At 41.9% G+C, this 22,889-nt stretch overlaps 1 protein-coding gene and 1 pseudogene across 1 annotated transcript in view; one reads left to right on the top strand and one right to left on the bottom strand.

The window, feature by feature from the left end:
- Positions 1-13,945, bottom strand: part of LOC132228141 (ankyrin repeat family A protein 2-like) — a 96,542-nt pseudogene extending 82,597 nt beyond the window's left edge.
- Positions 1-18,206, top strand: part of CCDC3 (coiled-coil domain containing 3) — a 133,121-nt gene extending 114,915 nt beyond the window's left edge. The window contains exon 3 of the mRNA XM_059711258.1: positions 15,842-18,206. Coding sequence (XP_059567241.1) covers positions 15,842-16,117 — 276 coding nt within the window. The 3' untranslated portion in view covers positions 16,118-18,206. The remainder of the gene's footprint in view (positions 1-15,841) is intronic.
- The last annotated feature ends 4,683 nt before the right edge of the window (positions 18,207-22,889 follow it).

A 22,889-nucleotide genomic window follows, 5' to 3' on the forward strand; every position in this document is an offset into this window, starting at 1 on the left:
ATGTCATTGGCAAATATGTTTTCCCACACAGTGGGTTTTCTCGTTGTTTTGTTGATGGTTTCTTTTGCTGTGCAGAAGCTTTTTATTTTGATGTAGTCCCATTTGTTCATTTTTTCTTTAGTTTCAAGTGCCCTAGGAGCTGTATCAGTGAAGAAATTGCTTCGGCATATGTCTGAGATTTTGTTGCCTTTGGATTCTTCTAGAATTTTTATGGTTTCCTGTCGTACATTTAAGTCCTTTATCCATTTTGAGTTTATTTTTGTGTATGGTGTAAGTTGGTGGTCTAGTTTCATTTTCTTGCATATATCTGTCCAATTTTCCCAACACCATTTATTGAAGAGACTATCTTGGCTCCATTGTATGTTCTTGCCTCCTTTGTCAAATATTAATTGAGCATATTGGTTCGGGCCGATTTCTGGGCTCTCTATTCTATTCCATTGATCTATATGCCTATTCTTGTGCCAGTACCAGGCAGTTTTGAGAACAGTGGCTTTGTAATACAACTTGATATCTGGTATTGAGATCCCACCTACTTTGTTCTTTTTCAGGATTGCTGCAGCTATTCGGGGTCTTTTTTTATTCCAGATGAATTTTTGGAAAGTTCGTTCTAGATCTCTGAAGTATGCCGTTGGTATTTTAATGGGAAGTGTGTTGAATTATAGATTGCTTTGGGTAGTATGGACATTTTAATGATGTTGATTCTACCAATCCATGAACACGGTATGTTCTTCCATCTGTTTATGTCTTCCTCTATGTCTTTTTTCAACGTCCTGTAGTTTTCTGAGTAGAGGTCTTTTACCTCTTTAGTTAAGTTTATTCCTAGGTAGCTTAATTTTTTTGGTGCAATGATAAACGGGATTGTTTTTATAATCTCTCTTTCTGAAAGTTCACTATTGGTGTATAGAAATGCCTCAGATTTCTTGGGGTTAATTTTGTATCCTGCTACATTGCCAAATTCATGTATTAAGTCTAATAGCTTTTTGATGGAATCTCTAGGGTTTTGTATGTATAATATCATGTCATCTGCAAATAAGGACAGTTTTACTTCCTCTTTTCCAATTTGGATGCCTTTTATTTCTTCTTCTTGCCGAATTGCAATGTCTAACACTTCCAGTACTATGTTGAACAGGAGTGGTGAGAGGGGGCATCCCTGTCTTGTTCCTGTTCTTAGGGGAAATGGTGTTAGTTTTTGTCCGTTGAGTATGATGTTGGCTGTGGGCCTGTCATATATGGCTTTTATTATGTTGAGGTATGATCCTTCTACTCCCACCTTGCTGAGAGTTTTTATCAAAAATGGGTGTTGAATTTTGTCAAATGCTTTTTCTGCATCAATTGATATGACCATGTGGTTTTTTTCTTTCAATTTGTTTATGTGATGTATCACATTTATTGATTTGCGGATATTGTACCATCCTTGCATCCCTGGGATAAATCCTACTTGGTCATGGTGTATGATCTTTCTGATGTACTGCTGGATCCGATTTGCTAAGATTTTGTTGAGGATTTTGGCATCTATGTTCATGAGGGATATTGGCCTGTAATTCTCTTTCATTGTGTTGTCTTTACCTGGTTTCGGTATTAGGGTGATGCTGGATTCATAGAATGAGCTTGGAAGTGTTCCTTCCTCTTGAATTTTTTGTAGTAGTCTGAGGAGGATAGGTTTTAGTTCTTCCTTGAATGTTTGGTAAAACTCCCCTGTGAAGCCGTCTGGTCCTGGGCTTTTGTTTGATGGAAGCTTTTCGATGACTGCTTCAATTTCTTCCATGGTTATTGGCCTGTTGAGATTTTTAGATTCTTCCTGATTGAGTTTTGGAATGTTGTATTTTTCTAGGAATTTGTCCATTTCCTCCAGGTTGTCTAGTTTGTTGGAGTAGAGCTGTCCATAGTGTTTTTTAACAATCATTTGTATTTCTGTGGGGTCTGTTGTTATTTCGCCTCTATCGTTTCTGATTTTATTTATTTGGGTCCTCTCTCTCTCTGCTTCTTGGTGAGTCTGGCTAGAGGTTTGTCAATCTTGTTTATCCTTTCAAAGAACCAGCTCTTGGTTTCATTGATTTTCTGTATTGTTTTTTTGGTCTCTATGTCATTTATTTCTGCTCTAATCTTTATTATCTCCTTCCTTCTGCTCACTCTGGGGTTTTCTTGTTGCTCTCTTTCTAATTCTTTGAGTTGTAGAGTTAGATGATTTACTACCATTTTTTCTTGTTTTTTGAGATAGGCCTGTAGAGCTATAAACTTCCCTCTCAGGATTGCTTTCATTGTGTCCCATAGGTTTTGGATTGTTGTGTTTTCATTGTCATTAGTTTCCAGGCTGTTTTTAATTTCTTCTTTGATCTCATTGGTAACCCAATCAATATTTAATAGCATGCTATTCAGCTTCCAGGTGTTTGAGTATTTTGGGTTGTTTTTATTGTAGTTTATTTCTAATATTATGCCATCGTGGTCTGCGAAGACGCTTTTTATGATTTCAATCTTCTTGAATTTGGGGATACTTTGCTTGTGACCCAATATATGGTCTATTTTTGAATATGTCTTATGAGCATTTGAGTAGAATGTGTATTCCCTGGCTTTGGGGTGAAGTGTTCTGAAGATGTCTATTAAGTCCATCTGATCTAGTGAGTCATTTAGGATTGCTATATCTTTGCTGATTGTTTGTTTAGAGGGCTTATCCAGTGCTGTCAGCGGTGTATTAAAGTCTCCTACTATGATTGTATTGTTGTCGATCTCTCCTTTGATATCTTCCAGGAGTTTTTTTTATGAATTTGGGTGCTCCTACATTGGGTGCATATATGTTTACCAGGGTTATATCTTCTTGTTGTATTGATCCCTTTAGTATTATGAAGTGGCCTTCCTTATCTCTTGTTATGGCCTTCACTTTGAGGTCTATTTTGTCCGATATAAGTATTGCTACCCCAGCTTTCTTTTCCTTTCCATTTGCCTGAAAGATATTTTTCCATCCTTTCACTTTCAGTCTGTGTGAGTCCCTTCTAATGAGGTGGGTTTCTTGTAGACAGCAGATGTATGGGTCATGTTTTTTTATCCATTCAGCCACCCGATGTCTTTTGTTTGGAGCATTTAGTCCGTTTACATTTAAAGTTATTATTGAAAGGTACTTGTTTGTAGCCATTTCTTTTTTTGTGTGGCTGTTTTCTTTCTGGGCTTTTTATTTCTTATTTTTATACCAGTCCCTTTAGCATTCTTTGCATTGCTGGCTTGGTGGTGACAAACTCCCTTAGCCTTTTTTTGTCTGTGAAGCTTCTTATTTCCCCTTCAAGTTTGAATGATAGCCTTGCTGGATAGAGTATTCTTGGATTCAGTCCTTTGCTTTGCATCACTTTGTAAATTTCAGTCCATTCTTTTCTGGCCTGATGTGTTTCTGTTGAGAAATCATTTGACAATCTAATGGGAGATCCCTTGTATGTAACTTTCCGTCTCTCTCTTGCAGCCTGTAAGATTCTCTCTTTGTCCTGAACATTTGCCATGGTGATTATGATGTGTCTTGGTGTGGGTCTTTTCGGGTTCACCTTGTTTGGGACTCTCTGGGCTTGTGTGACTTTTTTCTTCCCCACCTCAGGAAAGTTTTCTGATATTATTTCTTCGAGTAGGTTTTCTAATCCTTGTTCATCCTTCTGTTGTTCTGGTACTCCTATTATTCGTATGTTGTTTCGTTTCATGTTGTCCCAAAGCTCCCTTAGGCTCTCCTCCTGTCTTTTAATTTTTTTCTCCAATTGCAGTACATTTTGGGTGTGTTTTGCTTCCTTGTCTTCTAATTCACTAATAGGTCCTCCGCTTCTCCTAGTCTACTGTTGATACTTTCAATGGAGTTTTTCATTGCAGCTATATCACTCTTCATTTCTTCTTGGGTCTTACTTAAGTTGTTGATTTTTTCATCTGTTTCTTCTAGCTTCTTCCATATGTTATCGATTTTTTCATCTGTTTCTTCTAGCTTCTTCCATATGTTATCGATTTTTTCATCTGTTTCTTCTTGCTTCTTGCAGAGGTTGTCGATTTTTTCCTCCATCCGGTTTATGCACTCTAGGACCCTTATTCTGAATTCTTTATTTGTCATGTTGCATGCCTCTGTATTACTTAGCTGCTTTTCTGGAGAGTCCTCCTTCTCTTTCCTTTGGGGGTTTCTTTGTCTACCCATGTTTGATCTCACTGACATATCTAGACATTGAGTCGTTCAGTGGTTGCTCCCTTGGTGGCAGTGACTCCTTGGTGTCTGGTTGCTCTTTGGGCGGTTGCGGTAGCAGCTACTCTTCAGTTGGCAGCAGCTCCTCTGGTGGGTGCTGTTCACAGCTGTGGTGGCTCTTCTGGCTGGTGGGGCGAGGTTTCACGTACAGCTGCTGTTCCTCAGCAGAGGATGTGGTGCTCAGGAGGTTGCTGTTGCTTGGATCTGCTGCGTTGATTTAAAGGCACAAAATACAACACAACAAGGCACCACGTACCAGGCACTATACACAAATATATTCACGATATTAATAACCCCAAATAAAGGTGACCACCTGAATTAAGAGAATTAGGGGATAAGGAAGAAGGAAGAGAAAAAGATAAAAGAGAAAAAAGAAAAGAAAAGTAGGGACCAAAAAAAGGAGTGCAAAAATGAAATTGGGAAAAAGGAGGGGGGGAAATAAAAGTGAGAAAAGAAAAGAGAAAAAAGAGAGAATGAAGTGGAAGAGGGGAAGAGACTTTTTATATGAGGAGAATACTCCTATAGAACAGCCATTAATCCCAACAAATTCCAGCAACAGCTCCCTGGATATGAATGCAAACTAGAAACAACCAATAATATAACGATGAAAATAGAATGGAGAACACTAATCCCAAAATAAAATATAGAGAAAATAAAATGGCACTTTAAAAAATGGTAAAATGATAGCAGTAATAATACTGGTTAAAAATAAGAAGGTAGTAATTAAAAGGCTAAAATCAGGTGATGGAAAAAGAAGAAAAGAGAAAAAAAAAAGAACAGAAAAAAAAAAGAAAAAAAATTGGTTTCTTAGTTAAAAAGTGAAAAAAGAAAAAAAAATTGCAGTAGTGAAGGTCCTTCGTTTCTTCTATTCTTCAGTGTGGCTCGCCTTAGACCTTCCAGGTATTCAGGAGAGTGTTGAGTTTCCCTGCAATATACTGTTCCTCTGTGTTGTAAACCACAGTCCTTATTTTAAAGCATGCCACATTTATTTCCCAGACTGCCTTATTTTGTGTTTAGCAAAGAGTCAGTTTGTGGGTCAGCCTCTGGGTGGCAGTGTTCTGGGGTTGGCCTCTGAGGCTATAGGGCCTCTCTGTCCAGTGGAAGTTCACTGCCCAGAGCTGGCTGTGTAATAGTTAGTTACCGGCGCTATGTTGTTGCTGGGATTGAAAATCCCTCTATAGGCCAGACCCTGTTAACTCCCAGGGACTGATCAGGTTCTCTTAATCCTTGATCTCGTACAGGGTGGAATCTGGGTGTGGCTGTGCTCCTTGCCTGGGGGCTGGGGGGAGGAGTATCACTCTCTGGAGAGGATGGCTGCCCCAGTCCTGGGCTCAGGGGTGTCTCAGCACTCAATTCACTGCCACCTCTCCCGGCTACCCCTCTTTCCCCAGTCTCTCCCCAGATTCCGCTCCTCCGCACACTCTCCCTCTCTTCAGCACAGGTGAGTGTCTGTATCCGAAATGTCCCATGAACAGGATTCAGTGAAAACAAACAAACAAACGCCGGCCGCGGAAACGGGGAAGGCTTGGTTTCTGTAAGCTTCTTCTCTTACCGGGACTGCATGGTCAGGTCAGCTCTTCAGGCTGCCCCCTTTAGGCTCAGTCCTCCGTGACCACAGAACCCAGATCTCAATTCCCCCGGCGGCGCCAGGAATCCCGCGGTTCTCCTTTCCCCCGTCAGGGGCTGTGCCTGTCCCAAGGGACGGGGCTGTCTGCCACTCGGTCTCCCTCCGACTCTCTGGGCTCAGAGGTCTGGCAAACTTTCCTGCCCAAATCCCTGGTTTTTTTTACCTTTCCAGGGGAGTTCTGCTCTTCCTGGCTGCAAACCCTCTCACCAGCTGAGCAATTTCGCCAATTCGGTGTGAGTGTTACTAGTTTCAGCTGCTCACTCCATTTGGTCCGGGACACGACCTGGGACGCGTCTGCCTATATCGCCGCCATCTTCCGTCTCCAGCATATCAGTTTCTATGTTTTACACGTTGGTGAGATTTCAGACTATTACAGTCCTAATAACCATGGTGTTATGGTTTTCTGCACACACAAGACTGGAAGCAGCAAATTAAAATTAGAGCATAGGGAATGAAGTGAAGTGCAGGCTCAGAGTGAGGTTTACAATGAGAATAGGCGGTGGGAATTGGCACAGTTATTTATTTGCATAAATCTTGTTTCCACCTCAAAAACAGTGATTCAAGTCTTAGAGAAATGGTTCTCAAGCCTAGCTGCTTATTAAATTACTGAGAAGCCCTTTTAAAAAAAGTGATGCCCAAGCCTCCATCACAGAGACTCCTGTCTCATTGGTCTGGGGTGGGGTGCAGGCATATACATTCATATACTTCATATACATTTCCTAGGTGATTCTAATGAGCAGCCGGGGAGCTGGGGGATCCACTAGCTCCGTGGTCGGCAAACCGCGGCTCGCGAGCCACATGCGGCTCTTTGGCCCCTTGAGTGTGGGTCTTCCACAAAATACCGCCACACTCATGGGGCCAAAGAGCTGCATGTGGCTCACGAGCTGCGGTTTGCCGAGCCGCAAGTTTGCCAACCACTGCACTAGCTTAATGGTTTGGGGCCAGTGGTGAGCCCAGACCTATAGGCGCTTTTGCAGGCCCTTATAGCTCACCATGATAATGAATAATGGTTAGGTTGACAGTGGTTACCAGGATTTTCTTTTAAGAGGAAAACACTTTGTATATTAGAAGTGATTTTAACAGAAAATAAGATAACCTAGAACTAAATGATATAGAGACACATATTCAGGTCTGTGTCAAAGAGAGAAATCTGGAAGGAACTGGTGGAATGAGGCTGGCACCCAGCATCTCTGGCCTTCCTGACCTGCCCCCCTGTGGACCAACAGCTATCGTACCCACCGATCACCTGGGGATCTTGTTACCATGCAGATTCTGACTCAGTAGGTCTGGGAGGTCTGGAGATTCCGCTGTTCTCACGAGCTCTAGGTGATGCTGACGTAGCTGGGCCAGGAACCACCGGTAGCAAGGCTCTAGCTCACAGTGATGGCCAGGACTCACTCGCAAGCCCCTCCTTTGGAATCCAAACAAGGAGGATGGCTTCCTCTTGCCTGAAGAATGAATTCTGTGGGGGCTCTTGATATCTGGAACCACTGCCCCAAACCAGTGGCTTTCCTGAACTGAAGTAAGGAGTTCACCCATCTCTTCTGTTAACCATACCCTGCTCCCACGAGGCAACTTTATTAGAGGGCCAGTGACTATGAGTTAGATACAGGCTTAGAGCATTGAGTGTGGGCCATTCATTACAAAAGCGTGGCAATAAGATGGCAAAGGATGGCAGATTTCATGGGTCAAAGTCCAAACTGGATCCAAGTCAGGACATGAAAGTATCAGTTACAGATTCTATTCTGAAAATTACTCAAAATAATTACTTTGTGGTACTTTCTACATGAAACAGCCACTTGATTATCATCAGGTAGCCAGCAGACTAATAACCAAAGCATTGAAAGGAATATACAACTCCAAAGTGAGGCTGAGTGGCTGTAGGGCCCTAAAAGGGGTGGATACCATGGTGGAGAGGCTCTCCTGTCTGAGATCACACAGCTGCCATTGTTTCCCCTCTTGTGGAATTTCCTTGGAGAAGGCTCAGGTCTTCACAGAAGCTGCCCAACGAAACCCCAGTCATCCTTCTTCCCTTTGCAGTTCCTGGAACCCCTTTGCAAATAATTTTCTAAATCCTCTACAATGATGATGCATTCTCTTGCCCTCGTGAAATAGCAGAAGATACTGTTTTTTCAAAGGCAGGGATCATATTCCCAGAACATTCAGGAGTGTAGCCAGTCTAATGGGTCTGATTCTTGTTATTTATTTCTTTGTGGCCTCTTTAGAAAAGCAGAGCAAGTGCTGATGAAATCGGTAGACAACTAGAGCCAAAGATGATGGGTGCCAGCCCCATTCTGGGTCCCGGAGCCATGGATGTGGCTGGGTCAGTGGCCCCATGGCTCTGAGTGCCCCCTTCCATTGTCACATGAAGCCACCCCAGTAGTACTGTTTAAGTAGTACTGTTTAAGATGGACTTGTTACTACTTTTGTTCTCAGAGCTCAGTACTGGGCTAAGACCTTCCCCACAGAGTATATTACCATCTGATCTTGCTCCCAGTGGCTATCTGGGTCTTTGTTGTCCAGAGATCAGCTATTAGGCTAATTTTCACTTTCACGACATTTCCAAAGACCACAGATTATTTTTTTGGTGACTTCTCAGAGTGACTTTCTTCCCCTCCTGGTACTCCTATGATGTGAATATTGTTACATTGCACAGTATCCCACAGTTCCCTTAAGCTGTTCTATTTTTAAATTTTTGTTGTTGTTGTTGTTATTCTCTGAGTGATTTTTTTCTAGCCTGTCTTCTAATTCACTGACCCAATCTTTGTCTTCCCCTAATCTGCTGTGTATTCCTTCCAATGTGTTCTTTAAAATATATAGATAGATGAGAGAGAGAGAGAGAGAGAGAGAGAGAGAGAGAGAGAGAGAGAGAGAGAGAGAGAGATTTCAGAGTGTAAAAGAAAGGGAGAGAGAGATAGATACATCAATGATGAGGGAGAATAATTGATTGGCGCCTTCTGCACGTTCCACACTGGGGATCAAGTCCGCAACTTGGGCATGTGCCCTGACCAGGAATTGAACCATGACCTCCTAGTTCATAGGTCAACACTCAACCAGTGAGCCATGCCAGCTGGGCCCATTATGTTCTTTTTTAGTGCTGTCAATTTCTGACTTGTCTTTTTTTCATAGTTACTATATCTTTTCTCATGCTGTTGAGCATTTTTGCCATCATTATTCTGAACTCTATATCTGATAAATTTCATATTTTCATTTCATTTAGTCCTTCTTCTGGAGAATTCTCTCGTTCTTTCATTTTGGGCTTTTTTGCCTCTCTGTTTTGCTGTTATTTGGGTTTATGTCTATTTATTAGGTAGATCTGCTATCACTCCCAATTTCTAATACTGGACAATGCCAGACGCTGTTTCTGACTGACCCTGACTACCCTGTTTGGAGCTATCAGCAATCCACAGCTTGTGGCTCCTCCTGCTGGGATGGATGCCTTTAGAAAGGACCAAGATTTGCACCAAGGTCTGCTTTTCCTAGCTCCAGGCCCCAAATTAGACCAGGCAAAGACTCAAAGCCTTCAAAGATCTGCCTCTGCCTTCAGTCTGATTATTATTCAGTCATGATTAGCCTCAGATATCAACCACAGGGTGGGGCGAGAGTTTTTCCAACAGGGTGTGCAACTGCTTCTGCCTACAAGATGACTGTTTTCTCAGTCACTTAATGGGCCTCAGAAACTCCATAGGGTAGGGCAAGGGGTTTTCAATAGGGTTTTCCAACCCCCCCTGCCCCCGCTCCCCTTGCAAAAGCTACCTGGATGGTAGAGGCCAGAGAAACATTTCCTCTGCAGCAGCAGTTGCCAACTGTTCAGACCTCATGGACCACAAGTGGTCGGTGACCACTGCTCTGCAGTATGAGAGAATGACTCAGCACAGGAAATGGAGTGTCTGCCTTCTGAGCTCTAACCTTAGAGCCCACAACCCTGGCTTCTGCTCACACAGCTCCAGTCCATTCTGCCCTCCCTCTGCCAGAGCCCAAGGTGAGTGGCTGCACACGAAATTTTGTGTGTTGCCCTTAAGAGTGTGCCTGCATTTCTAGCCATCTCTCCCTGGCAGATAGCACCCCTGCTGCTTTTTTTGGACTGGGGAGCCAAGCTTGGGATTTAGGCCCCAGAGTTCTCAGTAGAAACCCTCTCCTCTTCCTCCCCCCGCCCCCCGCAACTGAGATATCTCTCTGGAACTTCAGCTGCTGTCTGTGGGAGCCCAGGCAGCCCTTTTGTGCCTCTGTTCTTCCTACCACTCTCCATGCAGTCTCCACTTTCCATCCTTGCTTATCAGGGTTCTCTCTAGCTCAGCCGTGGGCAAACTACGGCCAGCGGGCCGGATCCGGCCCGTTTGAAATGAATACAACTATTGAAAAAAAAGACCGTACCCTTTTATGTAATGATGTTTACTTTGAATTTATATTAGTTCACACAAACACTCCATCCATGCTTTTGTTCCAGCCCTCCGGTCCAGTTTAAGAACCCATTGTGGCCCTCGAGTCAAAAACTTTGCCCACCCCTGCTCTAGCTAGTCTTCAGTTGATTATTCAGGATGGTCTTTCTGTATTTTAGTTGTAGTTCCAGTTTGGTCCTAGGATCATTCCAGTGTAGCCTCCACTTACTCTGTTGCCATTTTGGAATGTTCTTCTCCTACTTGATTTCTAGTTTCATACTATTGTGGGTAGAAAAGATGCTTAATATGATTTCAATCCTCTTAAATTTATTAAGACTTGTTTAGTGGCCTAACATATGATCTATCCTGGAGAATGTTCCATGTGCACTTAAGAAAAATGCTGTAGCTTTTGATGGAATATTCATGATATGTCTGTTAAGTCCATCTATTCTAATGTGTTACTTTAGACCAGTGTTTACTTATTGATCTTTTGTCTGAATGATCTATATATTGATCGATGTAGGGTATTAAACTACCCTATTATTGTATTTCTATCTATCCTTTTAGGCATTATTTGTTTTATACAGGAGTAGGCAAAAGTAGGTTTACAGTTATGAGTATGTGAAAGTTTGTTATTATTTGTATTATAACTGTAAACCTACTTTTGCCCATGCCTGTATCTTTAGGTACTGCTCTATTGGGTGAATACATATTTACGGATGTTATATCCTCTTGTTGGATTGATCCCTTTATCATTATTTAATGCCCTTCTTTATTTTTGTTGTAAAGTCTTTTTGTATGACATAAATGTAGCTCAGTCAGTTTTATTTTGATTTCCATTTGCATGGAATATCTTTTTCCATCCCTTTACTTTTAGTCTGTTTATTGTCGAGTAAGACTCCCTCCACGTTCTGCGTGGAGTAGGGCTCGGTATCTGAAAGAGGAGCCGCACAACAAATGAGAGAAAAAGACACGAGATAATTTTGCAATATTGGGGGACCAGGCGGCAAGTCCCGAAGGACTTCCCCTGTGCTCAGACCTCACCAAGCTTTTATTGATCTGGGATGCACCCATAGCATAGCCCTTAGGCAGGTGACCCCCTAGTAACAAGCAGACTAGCCCATCAGCAAGGATTTACATAATAATAAATGGGGGAGTAGTTTCAGCTACCACTGTCTGGACAAACAGAGGTGGCGCCTAGCTCAGACCTTTGCTAGGGCTTCAAAGGCACCCAGCCTTCGGGGAGGGGGGGGGGGGTTTCAGGGAGTTCTCTGTCTATGCTTATCAGATAGTGAAGGCAATAAACAGTTTCCCACAGTTTATGCCCTTTAAGCTGAAGTGAGTTTTTTATAACCAGCATATAGTTGGATGTCTCTCTTTTTATTTTATTATATATGTTTAAAATATATGTTTTAAAATATATGTTTAAAACATGTTTTTTAAATTGATTTCAGAGAGGAAAAAAGAGGGAGAGAGAAACATTAATGATGAGAGAGAATCATTGATAGGCTACCTCCTGCATGCCTCCTACTGGGGATTGAGCCTGAAACCTGAGCATGTGCCCTTGACTGGAATCAAACCCCAAACCCTTCAGTCCGCAGGCCGATGCTCTATCCACTGAGCAAAACCATCTCAGCCACTCGGTGTCTTTTGATTGGAGAATTTAATCCATTTACATTCAAAGTAATTACTGGTCGGTATGTACTTATTGCCATTTTGTTCATTGTTTTCTGGCTGTTTTGTACCTCCTCTTTTCCTTTCTTCTCTTGCTCTCTTCCTTTCTGATTTAATGATATTCTGAAAAGTATGATTAATATTCCTTTGTCTTTTATGTATCTACTATAGGCTTTTGCTTTGTGGTTACCCTGAGGTGTACATAAAACAACTTATATTTATGTCTATGTTAAGTTTATACCAACTTATTTTCAAACACATTTTAATGCTCTTTTAATCCCCCGACACACATTTTATTTTGTTTTTGAAGTCACAATTTACATCTTTGTGTCTTGTGTATTCATTAACAAATTATTGTAGATATAATTATTTTTACTACTTTTATCTTTTAACCTTCATAATGGCTCTATATGTGATTAAGCTGTCACCTTACTACAGTCAGGCATCACTTAAGAACAGGGGTACATTCTGAGAAATATGTTATTAGTGATTTTATCATTGTGCAAACATCATGGAGTACACTTATACAAACCTAGAGGGTACAGCCTACTACACATCCAGACTATATGTCCATTACGTCAATCTGTACAGTATGTTATTGTATTAAATACTATGGACAATTGTAACACAATAGTAAGTATTTGTGTATCTATACATATCTAGACATAGAAAAGATGCAGTAGCCCTAACCGGTTTGGCTCAGTGGATAGAACGTCGGCCTGCGGACTCAAGGGTTTCAGGTTCGATTCCGGTCAAGGGCATGTGCCTTGGTTGCGGGCACACCCCCACTAGGGGGTGTGCAGGAGGCAACTGATCAATGTTTCTAACTCTCTATCCTTCTCACTTCCTCTCTGTAAAAAAAATCAATAAAATATATTTTTTTAAAATAAAAGATACAGTAAAAGTACAGTATAAAAGATAAGAAATGGTACACCTTAATAGGGCACTTACCATGACTGGAAGTTGCTCTGGGTGAGCAGTGAGTAAATGTGAAGGCCTAGGATATCACTGTACACACAGGCTACACTAAATGTATAACAAATAAACCTTAGCTTATTTTAACTTTTTTACTTTGCTCTTTTGTAATAATACTTAGCATAAAACACAAAGACATTGTATAGCTGTACAAAAATATCATTTTTTTTACCAATTTCTTCTATTTATTCCATGTATAAACTAACAAAATATATTTTCTTTATATCTTTATTCTATGAGCTTTTTTCTATTAAAACTTTTTTTGTTAAAAACTAAGACACAGAACACAAATCACACACATATTAGCTTAGACAGTGGTCGGCAAACTGCGGCTCGCGAGCCACATGCGGCTCTTTGGCCCCTTGAGTGTGGCTCTTCCTAAGCCTTAGGAGTACCCTAATTAAGTTAAAAACAATGTACCTACCTATATAGTTTAAGTTTAAAAAATTTGGCTCTCAAAAGAAATTTCAATCGTTGTACTGTTGATATTTGGCTGTTGACTAATGAGTTTGCCGACCACTGGCCTAGACCCACACAGTCAGAATCATCAATATCACTGGCTCCCAGCTCCACATCATGTCCCACTGGAAGGTCTTCGGGGGCAACAACATGGAGCTGCCATCTCCGGTGGTAACACTGCCTTCTGGAACACCTCGGGAAGGAGGTGTCACTCTTCGGAAACAGGTCCATGATGGTTCGCTGGGTTCGTTTTTTCATCATAGATGATGCAACATGAACATTCCTCTCTATTAATGAAAACCTTTTGGTGTTGGGGGGGTCCATGTTTTCAAACTTTTTAAGGAGCTTCCTGAGGACTGCAAAAGCTTCTGCTAAGCTTCCTGAGGACTGCAAAAGCTCCACTGTGAGTTCTCTTGAGGGTTCTTCCTTTTCTTTTCCTGCAGTTTCCTTTTCTCTTGCCTCTTCTTCAGCAATGCTTTCCTGTTCCCCATGAGTCAGTTCCTCAGGAACCAGCTCTAGGAGCTCCTCAATGTCATCCTCACCCACAGCTTTGATTTTTGCAGGCACCTCATCTTTGGCAAACCCCTTGAAGTCCTGGATGAACCCCTTGAGTATCTTCTTCCAGATGCCATTCATACACTCTTCGGTCACATCATTCCAAGCCCAAGCAAGGGTGCTGATTCAGTCATAGATGTTACAATCCTTCCAGAATTGCATCAGTATCTTCCTCAGTTGCAGCAATGGCCTGGGTAAAGTTCCTCCTCAGTTGCAGCAGGCTTTAAAAGCTGATCCATTGTTGGATCAAAGAGGTGCTGTGTTAGAAGGAAGGAACACTAGTTTGACATTGGGACGAAGATCAGTAAAAGGTGGGTGTCTGGGGGCAGTATCCACAATAAACAAAATGTTGAAAGGTATGTTATTCCCCCCATAATACTTCTCCATTTTTCTGGCATAACAACTCAGGAGGGCATCTTGGAAGAGAAGCTAGGTCATCCATGACTTCTTAGTGTGCGTGTTTATGGATATGCTCGAAGGCCCTGGGGTTGGTTCTCACTGTGCCAGATCACAGAGGGTTTCAATCTGTGGCCCACAACATTGCCCCCACTGAGCCGAGTGGGGTAGCTGGTTAAAAACTGTTCTCTACTTTCTACAGTCCTATGGGATCTGCAACCATGCTCCACTGGCTACCAGAACCAAGTGATCAAGGAGTGTCCCCTGGGCACAGTCACAACCACTGGGGCACCCAGTGTGTGCCCAAGCTCCTCGCTGGTTGGTACCAATCACCTGGAGCAAGGCAGAGGCCGAGCCCACAGTGTTTGGAGGAGTTTGCAGTAGGCCTCTAGGTGTGAAATTAATTAGAAGCCTCTTGGGCTGCAACTTTAAGATAAGCAAGTAGGCCTCCTTCACAGAAAGACTGGGTGCTCTTCAGTCCGCTGCCTCTGTGCTGGGCCCTGGGATGGGCGAGTCCATGTGGGAGCCCTGTAAGAACTGTTTCTCAGCTCGCTGTAGCCTTGTGGACACAAGCCCCACTGGCTTTCCTTGGGGATTCATCTCCCAGGTGCAGATTGTAAAAGTTGGAACCCTCCTCATGTGGTTCAGACACTTCACTCCTTAGGGAGAAGCTTGGAGTTGTGAGTTCCCTTCCCCACACCAGGGGTTTAGGACAACCTTGTGGCTCAGCCTCTCTCTCCCATTTCAATGTGGGGTTTTTTCCTTCCCATTTGCCCAATGAGTGGGAGTCACTCATTTAGTTATTGGGTTTCTTTATAGGAAACTGTTCTGTATGTAGCTGTACATTTGGTGCATCTATGGAGGGAGGAGAGTTTGGAATTCTCCTATGTCACCATCCTGAATCATAACTTATTGCTTATGTTTTTGATGATAGCCATTCTAAGGAGTGAGGTGATACCTCATTATAGTTTTGATCTTAATTTCCTTGATGATTAGTGATGTTGCATATCTTTTCATATATGTGTTGGCCGTCTGTATATCTGCTTTGAGGTCCTTCGCCTGAGAGGGACTGCAGCCAGTTCATGGACCACTGCAGGCTCCACAGCTGGGACTGAGGTCTGTCTGATGCAATAGCAATTCATTGTGGCTCTAATTTGCGTTGATCTTATTATGAGGGAGGAGGCTAAGATGCCCTTCCCATGTTTGAGAGAGGTTTATAATACTTGCCCTGTGAACTATCCATATTCTTTATGCATTTTTCTGTCTCTGGTTTTGGTCTTTTACTTCTTGATTCACTGAAGCTTTCTTTTTTGATAGGAATGATAAGTATTTAGAATATCCTTGTAAAACAAGATTATCTAAGGAACTCAAGTACAGAAAGCACAGGAGGGGCGCTGTGTATGTTTGAGGTCAGGGCGGGATCCACAGGGTGAAACTGAGGAAGGAGTCATGAGGGGTGTCCTTGTGCTGGAGTCAGTGCTGTGGGTGATATTAGGGTCTGTGTGGCTGGGCACGCGGGCTGGCCTGGGCCTGTTTCCTGGAGCTCACCTGCCTCTCCCTCCGTGGTGTCTATCTCCCCAGCTCATGTGCTCCTCGGTGCAGAAGGCCCTGTTTGAGGAGGAGGACCACGTCAAGAAACTGCAGCAGAAGGTGGCCACGCTCGAGAAGCGGAACAGGCAGCTCCGGGACCGGGTCAAGAAGGTCAAGCGGTCTCTGAGGCAGGCGCGGAAGAACGGCCGCCACCTGGAACTGGTGAACCAGAAGCTCAGTGAGAAGCTGGCGGCCACAGCGGGAGCCCTCCCGCACATCAATGCCCTCAGGCGGGAAGCTGCAGGCAGCACCTACCTGCGGGGATAGCCGGACCCCACGGCCTCAGCCACACTGCTGGGTGCATTGCCTCTCTCCAGGGAATGGAGGGTGATGACGGTGTTGGACATACACATATTTCAGATCTTGTAGAAGATACTTTTACTATGCACTTGGTAGTGTCTAGCTGGTTTAAAGGGGAAGTCTTGTTGCCCCTACCTGGCCTGGTCCCAGACACAGTGCTTTGAAGTCCAGAGGCGGCAGCATCCTGGAGGCTGTGTGCTTGCCTAGGGCCTGTCCTCAGCTTCTGGGAGCAGCCTGCAAAATGCAAAGAACGTTTTAGACTTTCTAAATGTATGAGACATCACAGAGCTTGGGCTTATTTCAAATGAGAAGGTAGTATGGTTGTAGCTCTGAGCTACAGAACAACTACTAGTTCTGAGGAGTGATCTGAATCACGTCATAGAACCCTCTGATGTCTCATTTTCTGACCTTTGGAAGAGGATGCTGGCCTTGCTAAGCACTCAAGGACGCCTATAAGTAACAGGTGCAGGGTGTCCCTCCTCTGGCCAGCATTTTCTCACAGCTGAGGCACATTAGGCTTAATGAGCTCAGCACAGGTAGGGGAACTGAGTTGGGCAGTAGGTCATTAAAAAGAGAAATTATACCCAATTTCCAATACCAGCTTTAATCAAGAGAGACATGGCCTTTAGGGGCCTGTCACGTTTCATCACACCACATTCTGAAGTTGGAAAACCTGAAGTTATACTTTGCCCCTTCTAAATTTTAACTGCTGTTTGCTCGGTAATTTCTTTCAACTTTTCCAAATTCAAGGTGAGCTGTCTTCTGTAAAGACACCTCCTTCCGTATTGGGGTCAGATGACCTTACCTTATTCTCATCCAGGTTCCCAAAGGGCTTGTTCCAGGTGCTCCGATCTCTTGCTTCTTTATGCAAACACTTGCCACCCGCCAGGACTGACCGTGCCCTGGAGTAATGTTTGTACATTCGTGCACCTATAGTGACTGCACCTGTACACAATCAAAACACTCATCCTCTTGGGATAGAAACCTTTTTACAGTCCTACAGGTAAAAAGTAGAGTGTTCACTATAACTGCCATTTGAGCTCTTGACTTAGGCACATTCAATCAAGCCCCAGTTGTGTTAGTGAGAGGTCAGTTGAGGGTCCTCTCTTGGTTATCCTCTGTGGCTGGACCTCCAAACCATGTTTCCCTCCCCTGATTTTCCAAAGAGAAGCTTCTGGTCCTTCACTGGGGGATCAGCTGCCCATAAACCACCCAATGACAGTACAGGCCCGATTACTGTCTTTGACATTGGCAATGGCAGTTACTGTAAGATTTCAGTTCTACTGGCAGCCAGTCTCGGGGGTGGACTTTGTGCCACTTGGGTCTTGGTGGCAGTCTCCTGCCTCAGGGACATATGCCCTGGACTGAATGGCATTGGAACTTTTTGCTCAAGGGCACTTCATTTCCAAGCTTCTGCCAGCACTTTATTAGCTGTATATTTCCTAGTGGGATACAAGAGAAGGTGCATCTTCTAGATTAGTCTTCCTGGGGACATTTCCTTAGGGTGGTTTTGCTTTCACAGAAGGGAATGACAAGCCTAAGGGTGATTTATAGTCAGTGTTTGCAGAACTGTGGAAGCTGGGTCTCTACAGCTGCAGTATGTTCTCCTTTTTCAATAAATATGAGTAATATTTCAGTCATAAAAGTAAAGCAATGTGTTTCTTTTGGGTCGGGGAGATGTCAAGATTTGGTCTGGAAAGGCAATTTAGATCCTCAGCAGGGGTGGGGGTGGGGGTAGGGGCATGTGTGAGTAACACCTGGGGCATTTAGGACACCCAAGCTTAAGCCTCCTCTGCTTTGCCTGTTGGGATGTGGCCTAACCCTGTCTCTCTCGGGTTTCCATCTCTCAACACACCTGCAGAAAAGCAGAGCTATCCTAGCCTGCTCCTCAGAAAGGATGGCAGCTTCATTAATCAAAGTCATCAAAAGCATACCCAGATCAGTTGCCAAAGGGGACTCCCCGGGTCCCTGTTATCTGCTGTGTTATCTTAACCATAGTCCTTGCCACCTGTTTATTGTATTAGTAGGATTTTTTAAAAATAAAGAGAGAAAAGAATCTAAGCATACCACTACAGAAAAGCATCAAATCAAAAAATAAGAGAGCAAATAACTTCTTCCATTTGGTTTGTTGTCTTTTTGTTTTGTTGACAGTTTCTTTTGCTGTGCGGAAGCTTTTTGATGTAATCCCATTCACTTATTTTTGCTTTTGCTTCCCTTGCCTTTGGGGTCAAGTTAACAAAAGTTCCTCTAGGACCAAAGTCCATAAGTTTAATGACTATGTTTTCTTCTGAGTAGTTTATTGCTTCAGGTCTTATGTTCAAGTCTTCAATCCACTACTCAACAACAACAACAAAATAAAACAATCCAATTAAAAAATGGGCAGAGAACCTGAATAGACACTTTTCCAAGGAAGACATAAAGAGATGGTCAATAGACCTATGAAAAGATGTTCAACATCACCAGTTATTAGGGAAATGAAAATCAAAACCACAATGAGATACCATTTCACACCCATTAGAATGGCTATTATCAAAAAGACAAGAAATAAGTGTTGGAGAAAAGGGAACTTACTACATGTTGGTGCGAATGTAAATTAGTGCAGCCACTCTGAAAAACAGTATGGTGGTTTCTCAAAAATTAAAAATAGATCTACCATATTATCCAAGCAATCAATATCTTGGATATTTACTGCCCAAATATGAAAAAACATATTTGTAAATATATATGTGCCCCTATATTCATTTCAGCATTATTTACAATAGCCAACACATGAACCAATCTATGTGTCCATTGTGGATGACTGGATAAAGAAAATGTGATATATACATATGTGTGTATACACAATCCTACAGTGTGTGTGTGTGTGTGTGTGTGTGTGTGTGTAATGGAATACTACTCAGCCATTTAAAAGATGAAATATGGATGGATTTTTAAGAGTATTATGCTAAATGAAATATCAGATGGAAAATGTCAGATAAAATCATATTTCACTCAATTTCAGGTGTATAAGATTCCTGAAATCTGTTCCATGCTTCCATGCCTCTGATTTTGTTTTATTCATCAGTTTATTTTGTTCATTATATTTCTTGTTCATTTTGATTTTTAGATTCGATTGATATATTGATAGATTATGTAAAATATAAACAAAAAGCACCAAATGAAATAATAAAATAAACAAAAGCAAACTCTTAACTACAAACAAGAGGAGGGAGGTTACCAGAAGGGAAAGGAGGAGGAGCAAAGTAGGTGAAGGGAATAAAATATATGTTAATATGCCGAAACCGGTTTGGCTCAGTGGATGGAGCATCAGCCTGCGGACTGAAGGGTCCCAGGTTCAATTCCGGTCAGGGGCATGTGCCTTGGTTGCAGGCACATTCCCAGTGGGAGATGTGCAGGAGGCAGCTGATGTTTCTCTCTCATCGATGTTTCTAACTCTCTGTCTCTCTCCCTTCCTCTCTGTAAAAAAAATCAATAAAATATATTTAAAATATATGGTAATAGAAGGAAACTAGGCTTTGGGTGGGGGCACATAATACTAGTAGAATATACAGATGTTGAATTATAATCTTGTACACATGAAAATTGTTTAAAATCTTTTTTAAAATATATTTTATTGATTTTTACAGAGAAGAAGGGAGAGGGATACAGAGTTAGAAACATCGATGAGAAAGAAACATCGATCAGTTGCCTCCTGCACGCCCCCTACTGGGGATGTGCCTGCAACCAAAGTACATGCCCTTGACCGGAATCGAACCTGGGACCCTTCAGTCCACAGGCCGATGCTCTATCCGCTGAGCCAAACCGGCTAGGGCTAAAATCTTTATTGTTAAGAGTATTATAGCTGTCCTCCTTCCCCCTGCCCATTGACCCCCTCCACCTGATTCCTGCCCCACCCCAGGCCTTCACCACCCTACTGTCTGTGTCCATAGGTAAGATCTTTGGTTAATCTCTTCCCACCTCCTTGCCCACTTCCCTCTGAGATTCCCCAGTCTGTTCTATGCTTCCATGCCTCTGATTCTGTTTTATTTACCAGTTTATTTTGTTCATTAGACTTATTGTTCATTTTGATTTTTAAGTTCAATTGATAGATATGTTGATAGATATGTATTTGTTGCCATTTTATTGTTCATATTTTTTAAATCTCTTCTTGTTGTTCTTAAATAATACCCCTCAACATTCAGATAATACTGGTTTGGTGGTGATGAACTCCATTAACTTTTTCTTGTTTGTGAAGCTCTTTATCTGGTCCTCAATTCTGAATGATAGCTTTGCTGGATAAAGTAATCTTGGTTGTAGGTCCTTATATTCATTACTTTGAATATTTCTTGCCACTCCCTTCTGACCTGCAAAGTTTCTGTTGAGAAATCAGCTGACAGTTGTATGGGCATTCCCTTGTAGGAAACTAACTGCTTTTCTCTGGATGCTTTTAAGATCCCCTCTCTGTTTTTAACCTATGGCATTTTAATTATGATGTGTCTTGGTGGGCCTCTTTGGGTTCCTCTTATTTGGGACTCTCTGTGCTTCTTGGACTTGTAAGTCTATTTCTTTCACCAGGGGAAGTTTTCTGTCATTATTTCTTCAAATAGGTTTTCAATATCTTGCTCTCTCTTTCTCTCCTCCTTCTGGCACCTCCATAATGCTAATGTTTGTATTCTTGAAGTTATCCCAGAGGCTCCTTACAGTTTCTTCATATTTTTTTCACTCTTTTTTTTCATTTATTAATTTTTTTATTGCTTAAAGTATTACAAAGAGTATTACAAATGTCTCCTTCCCCCGCCCCCCTTAACATTCCTCCCCAGCCCCCCAGTGTCTTGTGTCCATTGGTTATGCTTATATGCGTGCATACAAGTCCTTCGGGTGATCTCTTACCCCCTCTTCTTGCCCTGCAACCCTCCTTGGCCTTCCGGCTGTAGTTAGTCTGTTTGATGCCGCTCTGCCTCTGTATCTATTTTTGTTCATCAGTTTATAATGGTCTTTATTATCCATAAATGAGTGGAATCATGTGGTATTTTTCTTTCATTATTTGGCTTATTTCACTTAGCATAATGCTCTCCACTTCAATCCATGCTGTTGCAAATGGTAAGAATTCCTTCTTTTTTTTACAGTAGCATAGTATTCCATTGTGTAAATGCACCACAGTTTTCTAATCCATTCATCTGCTGATGGGCACTTAGGCTGTTTCCAGATCTTCACTATGGTAAATTGTGCTGCTATGAACATAGGGATGCATATATCCTTTCTGATTGGTGTTTCTGGTTTCTTGGGATATATTCCTAGAAGTGGGATAACTGAGTCAAATGGCAGTTCCATTTTTAAATTTTTGAGGAAACTCCATACTGTCTTCCATAGTGGCTACACCAGTCTGCCTTCCGACCAGCAGTGCACGAGTGTTCCCTTTTGGCCACATCCTCTCCAGCACTTGTCGTTTGTTGATTTGTTGATGATAGCCATTCTGACGGGTGTGAGATGATACCTCATTGTTGTTTTGATTTGCATCTCTCAGATGATTAGTGACTTTGAGCATGTTTTCATATGTCTCTTGGCTTTCTGAATGTCCTCTTTTGGAAGGTGTCTATTTAGGTCCTTTGCCCATTTTTTGATTGGATTGTTTATCTTCCTTTTGTTAAGTTGTATGAGTTCCCTATAAATTTTGGAGATTAGACCCTTATCGGTGATAACATTGGCAAATATTTTCTCCCATGCAGTGGGCTTTCTTGTTGTTTTGTTGATGGTTTCTTTTGCTGTGCAGAAACTTTTTATTTTGATGTAGTCCCATTTGTTTCTTTTCTCTTTAGTTCCCAATGCCCTAGGAGCAGTATCAGTGAAGAAATTGCTTCGGTATATGTCTGAGATCTTGTTGCCTTTGGATTCCTCTAGTATTTTTATGGTTTTCTGTCTTACATTTAAGTGCTTTATCCATTTTGAGTTTATTTTTGTGTATGGTATAAGTGGTCTAGTTTCATTTTTTTTGCATGTATCTGTCCAATTTTCCCAAAACCATTTATTGAAGAGACTGTCTTGACTCCATTGTATGTTCTTGCCTCCTTTGTCAAATATTAATTGAGCATATTGGTTTGGGTCAATTTCTGGGTTCTCTATTCTATTCCATTGATCTATATGTCTGTTCTTGTGCCAGTACCAGGCAGTTTTGAGAACAGTGGCTTTGTAATACAGCTTGATATCAGGTGTTGAGATCCCACCTACTTTGTTCTTCTTTCTCAGGATCGCTGCAGGTATTCGGGACCTTTTTTTATTCCAGATGAATTTTTGGAGAGTTCGTTCTAGACCTGTGAAATATGCCGTTGGTATTTTAATTGGAAGTGTGTTGAATTTATAGATTGCTTTGGGTAGTATGGACATTTTAATGATGTTGATTCTACCATGAATATGGTATGTTCTTCCATCTGTTTATGTCTTCCTCTATCTCTTTTGTCAACGTCCTGTAGTTTTCTGAGTAGAGGTCTTTTACCTATTTAGTTAAGTTTATTCCTAAGTATCTTAAATTTTTGTGTGTGATGATAAATGGGATTGTTTTTTTAGTCTCTCTTTCTGTAAGTTCACTATTGGTGTATAGAAATGCCATAGATTTCTTGGCATTAATTTTGTATCCTGCTACATTGCCGAATTCATTTATTAAGTCTAATAGTTTTTTGATGGAGTTTTTAGGGTTTTTTTTTTTTATGTACAATATCATGTCATCTGAGAATAAGGACAGTTTCACTTCTTCTTTTCCAAATCT

This window comes from Myotis daubentonii, chromosome 1 (genome assembly GCF_963259705.1).
Source record: "Myotis daubentonii chromosome 1, mMyoDau2.1, whole genome shotgun sequence".
In the NCBI taxonomy this organism is placed as follows: Eukaryota; Metazoa; Chordata; class Mammalia; order Chiroptera; family Vespertilionidae; genus Myotis; species Myotis daubentonii.